The sequence below is a fragment of the Olea europaea genome, chromosome 18 (genome assembly GCF_002742605.1).
Source record: "Olea europaea var. sylvestris chromosome 18, O_europaea_v1, whole genome shotgun sequence".
Lineage (NCBI taxonomy): Eukaryota > Viridiplantae > Streptophyta > Magnoliopsida > Lamiales > Oleaceae > Olea > Olea europaea.
Window position 1 is genome coordinate 20,152,007 of NC_036254.1, and position 8,461 is coordinate 20,160,467.

The window sequence follows — 8,461 nt, forward strand, 5'->3', positions numbered from 1 at the left end:
AAAGTTTTAACTTTTACTACCTGCACTTGTTTTTTCATTTTCTTTTAAGAATGAACGTAATAATTTGCTTACAAGATCGACTTTCCGTAACTTTCATACAAGATTTCCCCAAAGCACAAATGAACACTCAACTTATATTAAACTAATTATTACAGCAAATTCAAATTACTTTATTTATAAGGCAAAATATTGGAAGTTGACTTTCTCCTAAGTCTTAAGCAAAATATTCTACAAAAATAATAAAAGTCTGACTTGTGGTACATCGTGCGGATTCTATGGGATTATGGGGATTTACAAAATATAATTTTGCAAGAAATGAATCACCGAGTAACTTGTCGTGCTAGAATGAAGGTTCTTCATATAAGTTTTATGACATGTAAATTTGATAAGAATAATTATATTTTCATTATAGTTCTTGTTTGCTCAACTACATTTTATTTATAATTTTCAGTCTTTAATCATTGCTCTTTTTGTCACATTCTTATTATCAACGTTCCAATAATTAACAAATATCGTTCTAACAACAACTTCCATCCAAAAAAAATTGTCACGACTTACAAATATGTATTTTTCGCACATATATCTAAATAAAAATATTAGAATATAAAAGTTTAACAAAATATTTATATTTCATTAAGCATGTTGATAGAATATTTGATTAGAAATCGTCATTAGTACCTAGACATGTTAATTATTTGAAAGTTAAGATAAGAATGAACTGATAAATGTTTGGAATTTAAGTAAGACAATGAATATATACTCCTATATTTTATTTGTTTATCTTATAAATTATCAATTTTAATAGTATTTTCTGGTGGGTAATATATTTGTATTTTAAAATAAATAACGCATGCTTGTTATGTTGTCTTAATGCATCATATTAGAAAAACCTATTGTATGAAATTTGTAATGTACAATTTTCCTATGATGTTGTATTAATTAGGCAAAAAAAGGTGTGTTGTATTACATGGATTGTATATAATGTAATTTTAATCGGGGTACGTGTTGGGAATTTATTTAAATATGCATAGTGGAATTAAACAATTTCAATTCCCATTCAGGATTCAGCTTTTTATTTAGATAAGAACTATGATGAGAAATATACTTTTTCTTGATTTGGCAAACTCCTTTGCGTTATTCTTTTTCAGTAACTTGAATCTGCCTCCCATAACTGTCCAATTGTCCAGCCTCCAATGAAATCCATACAGAGAATAGACTGCAACTGCTAGAGTTTTTCCTCTTGTGCCAGCAAGAATAATAAAAATCTTATGGACCTTAAACCCTAGCCATGTATTTATATAAACCCAAACGGGCTCGGCCCAGTCCGGTCCAATATTTAATTAATCCATTTAATTAAATCCGATTCGTGAATTAATTAATCCAATTAATTAATTTGGGAATATAAATAATAAATTCAATTAATTAATTTATCCAACGATTGTTAAATTAACCAATTGGCAATTTGCAATTTTCAAATTCTCTTTTGTGTACGATACATTAGATTCCCGACCACGATACCTAACGGCGTGAAATATTATTTTGATATAATCAAAACAGATAAATTAAACACCCTTTTAATTTATCACAAATTCACATTCGCCATCCGATATTGACATCTAGCAATGTATCATGGCAACACATGTAATAGAAAATGTCACGTGGTGTGACAAAATCAAAACTGTTTGTTTACCATGAAATTACAATCTCTTCGTCAATATGATCCGATCAATTACGAGATATGGAAGTGTGTCAATCTCGATTATCGATCATATCTTTTATTCTACTATTAAGTTAATATGAGTCGAAAACTCCTTTTCAACTTATATGTATACCTTAGTCAAGGATTTCATTATTAACTTAATTGAACGAAATGCAGATCACAATCTTTTACTATCTAAGAGTGACGAATCCTCTATTGGTCATCCACAACTTTCATATAGTTCTTGACATACCCGAACGATGTCGTATTAGCGGCCCTTAGTAGAGCAACATCCAACACCATCAAAGTATGACTGTTCTCATACAAGGCATTATGATGACGTCAAGTTATAGGACCAATTCCATTACCGAACGTTAGAGATTAACCACTGATACTTAGATAGTTAGTCATGTGGAATCTCTTAGCAGGTCTCCAATGTTTTATTCTATAACAAAACATCCACGTGTTTATTTAAGTGTCACCACACATTAGCTCGTGAGATCAACTACTTACTTCACAAGTAAGAAATGCCACACGTGATGGTCTAACTGTATTAACGATATCCGTATCTCGTCATTACTTACGACCACGATTTATTCAAGATTCAATTATACGTAATTTGTATCTCACAATCACAACTTCTTGTGATTAACAAATCACTTAAATTTGGATCTTCGAATTCTATTATTTAATATTATTTATCACAAAATTAATTTAAATAAATAATAGATCTTGCCAAAATTAAATGTATTAAATATATTAAAAGTGTTTACAATCTAAATCGATTAGACTTAGGGAATAACACTTACAGTATGTGCTCTCATATTTATTTATTTATTTTTGGTGTATGAGTTTAGACATGTTCGAATGAGAGGGTTGGTTCGAACCAGAAGTGGCTGACTTCAGACCTTTACTAAAATCAAATTTATCGCACATTAGTATGCGTTTCTGTCCATATTGACATTAAAAAGTGATGTGGCTTTTACGTCTTTGCCGTCCCATCCCCATCCCCGTCCCTATCAAACTTTTACTAAAATTAAATTTATCGCACATTAGTATACGTTTCTGTCCACATTGACATTAAAAGTGATGTGGGTTTTACGTCTTTCCCGCCCCTATCCCCATCCCCGTTAGACCGTTACTAAAATTAAATTTATCGCACATTAGTATGCATTTTTGTCCACATTGATATTAAAAAGTGATCTGAGTTTTACGTCTTTCCCATCCCCATCCCCATCCCCATCCCCATCCCCATCCCAACCCAACCCAACTTTCTATTTTTTCTCAAGTGCCCCATCACACCTACTTGCAGGTTCAAATTTCGCCCACCAATCTCTATTGTTATGAACTTGATGCCTTGGAAATGCAAATGTTAACAAATAAAGAATGGGGCACAAATACCATATTACATTAGAATATAGACCACTCTTAACAATTTTCATTTCATAAACGATGATTATTTAGAGTATTATTCGTGCAAAGCAAATTAACAAGTGTTTCCCAACAAATCTCGAGGGTAATTTAATGTATGAATGTTTATATATTATAATGCCTAATCGTGTTGACTAATCCCAATTATTTTATGGATTACTAAAACTCAAGTTTTTGGTCCATCTTAGTGACTTGTCCCACATGGAAATCATGGTTTGTTACGAGCTGGAAGAGTTGAATAAGTGAAGTGTAAGCTTTGTCAACCCGTCCATTTATTTTATTTTTATATTTTTAATCCAATTGCCATTATAAGAAAGAACTCATAAGCAACGTTTAGTGCATAATGCTTATGTGATTAGTCTCTTGCCTTTGGAGTTTCTCCCTATATTCTTTTTCAATCCGACTAAGCAATTTGTTTTTCACTTATTTTTCAAAATTCAATTTCTATTTTAAAAACTCATAAGCAAGTCCTATTGCATTATATATTTTTATAAATGTTTTATTTACACAATATATGTTTTGTTTTGATTATTCTCTCAGTCCTAGTTTTGCCATTTACAATTGGGGCATCACAAGTTCCTTGCTTCTTCATTTTTGGAGACTCACTGGTTGATAATGGGAATAATAATGATCTTGTAACACAGGCAAAGGTGAACTATCTACCTTATGGAATCGATTTTCCGCTTGGACCGACCGGCAGATTCACTAATGGTCGAAATACAGCTGACATTCTTGGTTCGTATTTCGCCTTGTCGTACGTGCGCGTAACATGTTATTCAGACAATTTATATTTATTATCAATTATATTTTTTTACAGAATTTGCTAAGTGAACTCCCTTTTGCAGCTAAGCTTCTGGGATTCGAAAATTGTATCCCTCCCTTTGCAACAGCACAAGGTCGGGACTTCATCAATGGTGTCAACTATGGGTCGGGATCGGCGGGAATTCGAAGCGAGACAGGCCAGCAATTGGTAAATATTAACCTATATATCTATGAAATATTTTGCGAGTCCAAACATGAAAAGAAATTTTGTTAAGTAGAAACGTAACACAGGCTGATTTTGGGTCGGTCCAGCGACTAGGGTAACATGGCTAGACTTTTGGAACCAGCGTGGGTCGACTCACAGCCTCATGTCCCGGGCTAATGCATCCAGGCTACTTCGAGCTTGGGTGGCTCGGCCGAGCAACTTTTGCATTCGAAATCTTTAAGAAAATTAATTCTTTTTAATTATTATTTTGGCAGGGTGATAGGATCAGTTTGGACAGGCAGTTGTTAAATCACAAACTTACAGTTTCACGCAACGTTCTTCTTCTTGGAAACGACACTGCAGCCAAACGGCACCTAGGAAAATGTCTATACACGCTTGTAATTGGCAGTAACGATTACATAAACAACTACTACATACCACAGAGTTATTCAACAAGCAGATTATATACACCAGATCAATATGCCACTGTCTTAATTCAACAATATTCACAGCAGCTAAAGGTTGGTATATTTCTTCCATCTTAAATAATTAGATTCACTACATACCGACATGCTCGGCACAACATGTCGTTCCATACAGTCTGCCTGGCACAATTCGTCTTTGACCCAAAAATATGGGTAGTTTTGCTAAGTTGTGGAGTCTAGTTATTGTCATTATACACTGTACTCCTCAAACAAAATTTTCATCAAGGATAGTTTAGAAATTTCACACTTCTAATTTCGATTTTGTCCCAGTTTTTTTTTTTGATAAATAAAAAGCCGTCATTAGAGTTTATATAAAGTGAATTACAGTAGACATGGAAGATGACATAGTCTCACATTGAGACGAAATATAAATTTTACGTGTTTTTGTGTCTTTTTGCCCTCAATTTTATTGGTTTCGATGACATGGAATTAAGTTTTCTAAATCTCAACAAATTTACATGTTTATGAGGCTCTAATTAGTAATTTCATCTATTTACATGGCAGACTTTGTACAATTATGGTGCAAGAAAAGTATCAGTTTTTGGGCTTGGTCCAATAGGTTGCATTCCAGCAATGTTGGCTATGGGGACTAATGGATCAGTTTGTGTTGATTCAGTAAACCATGCAGTTCAATTATTCAATGACAAGCTGAAGCTTCTTGTTGATGACCTCAATAAAAACTTGACAGATGCAAAATTTATCTATATAAACGCCATGGAAATCATGTCAGGATTTCTTTCAGATCTTGGTAAGTACTAATCCGCATTTCTGCAACTTATTTATGTAACAACAAACGTAATCGGGTCAACCGAACTGGTTGTACAGAGACTCGAAACGGCCTAGCCTGGCTAAATATTTCTTAGGAATGTAGATGCTAAGAATAGAAGATTTTAACGCCTCAGGCATATTTTGAAAAGCTTGAGATATCCGTTGCAAATTTCCTATTAATTATGATGTGTCGACTTATACGTTCTTGGCGTGTCATTTTCAGTTATGAGAATTCTCCGTTCGCCGTGCTGCAAAGTATCGACAGATGGACTGTGCATTCCTGGACAAGATCCATGCCCAATCAGGCCATTGCATCTGTTCTTTGATAATTTTCATCCTCCTGAAACTGTAAATTTGCTAGTGGCAACAAGAGCATACACTTCGTTACTATCTTCTGATGCATATCCCTTTGACATTCAAACCTTGATTCGATTAAAGTTATGATTTCTACAGTATATTATTGGCTTCAATATGTTGTATGGTCTACAAGAAATTTGTCTTTTCGTGAAGTAAAAGTTAATATTTCATGTAAACGATTGTCATGGATAAAAACCATTGTCTTGGCTCCAATATAATGATTTTTTCATAGTTTGTATTTGTATATTGTGTGAGGAGTTGTTTTGGTATTGTTGATATACTTAAATTCAAGTCAATGCCCGATTACTTGTTTGATAAATTGGAGTTGACATGACCACAGTCGATATAAAATTTGTGGTTTTGATTTCCGGATTCGATATGGCAGGTAAAAATATCATTTTAAATTCTTGATTAAAAGATTCTGTGATTAAATACTCGGTAAAAATAACATTTTTGATAGCAAAAATAACATTTTTGTTGACTATGCTTATTGAAAGTAAAAATAATCAATTAAAAAGTTAATCCAAACGACATCTTAATTGACTTCCAGAAGATTAAGAAATTAGAATCTAATCAATACTAAAAAAAACGAACTACCATCACTTCGTTAAGAAATATTTAAATTGCCTTTTTTGTGCCAATAAAATTCAATATCATCATACGTTATTGTTAAGGATAAGTCATTACCCCTGGATGAATATTTATTACAAGGATCGCATCACAATCAAAAGATAAAATAGATTCTACAAATAAGGCTTGAGTTGTTGTAATTTGATTTTTTATTGTAATCTTATCATTTCATTTATTTCAATTTTATCATTTGTATAAGCTTTAAATGTATTAATCAATGAAATACCATGGAAAAGTACCTTTCTACATTTGAGTTCTTTCAATATGGTATCAAAGTAGGTAAACACTTTAACGAGCCCACACACTCTCCCTTCCTCAATATTTTTGGCCCTCTTATCTCTCCTTTACCATTCCCTCATGTCACCTTCTATTTCATTCTAATGACCACTAAATCCGTCACGAGCAGTACAACTACCACTCAAATCGCTACTTCTTCAGAAAAAAGTCCAATTTACATCTCTCCTCTATGACCTCAATCTTATAGACCATCTCGACGGAACATTTCTATCTCCCAACAAAATTGTCGCAGTCGATGGAGTCCAAGTTTCAAAATTACCCTGCCTTTCTTTCTTGGAAACGCCAAGCATGCCGTATAGCCACTAAAAAAAAAAAAAAAAAAAGCTATTATTCCTCTCATTGCACGTGTTGTCTATTAAGGAAGACAATTCAGCCAAGAACCCAACCGAACAAGCAAGCAATTAGGAAGGTAAATTAGCAAGCAAACAGGAGGCCAAAAATCATGCAATCAGCAAAACAACAGGATAAACTAGCAAGCAATAGGAAGCCAAACCAACAATCAATCAGGAAGCTAAAATCATGCAATCAGCAAGACATCAGGACACCAACTGTTAGCTGAAATCATGGCTGTGACTAGGAGCAAAATTGTAGAGTAATCTTCTGTGTATTCTATAGTTAGAACATGATGTAATGTGTATATATATCCATACAACAGTGAATGAAAATGTGTAGCCTGAAATTCTCATTATGATATTAGAGCATACAACCTCTAACGAGTATCTTGAATCCTCTAAAATGACTTCTGCTGAAACCACCCCTTCTTCCATTTCTCCAGTTGCTGTTATTTCTCCCTTTGGAACTAACTTAGTTACTCTAAAAGTTGCTACACAAGTCAATGAAAAGCTCACCCCATCCACCTTTCCCCAATGGCGAGCCCAATTTCAGGCCTTACTCATTGGCTACAACCTCATGGATTATGTCACAGGTGCTTCTGTTTTTCCACAGAAATCTGATCCTGCACACTTACTATGGGTCTGCCAGGACAAACTCATTCTCCATGGCATTCTCTCCTCCACCTCTCCCACGGTTACTCCTCTTATTACACAATCTAAGACATCACATGATGCCTGGACAAAACTCAATCAAATGTATGCAAGCAAATCTCGGATCCGTGCCATTCAATTGAAGGAAGAACTTACTCTCATTCAACGGGGTAACCGTTCGGTAATAGATTTCTTGCAAGCCATAAAAATCCTTGCAGATGAACTTGCACTAGTAGATCATCCAATTTCCAATGATGATCTCACCATCTACATTCTTAATGGTTTGGGATCTGAGAGATTGTCGATCCTATTCGCACCTGTGAATCATCCCTGACCTTTGAAGAGATCCATAACGTACTTGTTGGTCATGAGAGCTATCTCTGGCGCCTGGAAGCTTCTGTCCAGCCTCTTGTTGCCACCGCTAACACATCCCAACATCGTATCACCTCAGGACCTCGCGATAGTAGGTACTCCAAGCCTCGCAATCCTATAACTAGAGACAAGAACCAAAATGATCTTGCATCTCCCAAACAGTGATCTCATGGCCAACAAGACCAGCGATTCGGGCCACGCCGTTACAAGCCCAAATGTCAGTTCTGCGATGATTTGGGCCACACTGCTAAACACTACCCTAAACTACAAGGCCAAAATGTCTCGGCCCACCATGCCTTTTCCTCTGGACATGACAAAAAATGGCTTGTTGATTCTGCGGCCTCCCACAATATCACCTTCGACTTATCCAATTTATCTATTCACGCAGAATATGATGGTATAGATGCAGTAGTCATTGGTGATGGATCAGGTTTGCCGGTCTCCCACGTTAGATCTTTGGCTTTAAAATCAC

At 34.7% G+C, this 8,461-nt stretch overlaps 1 protein-coding gene across 1 annotated transcript; it reads left to right on the forward strand.

The window, feature by feature from the left end:
* Positions 1-3,468: 3,468 nt before the first annotated feature.
* LOC111366512 (GDSL esterase/lipase At1g29670-like) lies at positions 3,469-5,951 on the forward strand. Its single transcript, XM_022987252.1, has 5 exons — positions 3,469-3,865; positions 3,976-4,100; positions 4,373-4,618; positions 5,087-5,330; positions 5,574-5,951. Exons 1-5 carry the CDS (start codon positions 3,625-3,627, stop codon positions 5,792-5,794), a joined length of 1,077 nt encoding a protein of 358 aa, XP_022843020.1. The 5' UTR covers positions 3,469-3,624; the 3' UTR covers positions 5,795-5,951.
* Positions 5,952-8,461: the final 2,510 nt, after the last annotated feature.

What these genes read in the sequence shown, in the direction of transcription:
- LOC111366512 (XM_022987252.1), top strand. Translation starts at nt 3,625, where the DNA reads ATGTTTTATTTACACAATATATGTTTTGTTTTGATTATTCTCTCAGTC. An exon ending in AATATTCACAGCAGCTAAAG is followed by an intron (nt 4,619 to 5,086) that starts GTTGGTATATTT and finishes TTTACATGGCAG; the next exon opens with ACTTTGTACAATTATGGTGC. An exon ending in AGGATTTCTTTCAGATCTTG is followed by an intron (nt 5,331 to 5,573) that starts GTAAGTACTAAT and finishes TGTCATTTTCAG; the next exon opens with TTATGAGAATTCTCCGTTCG.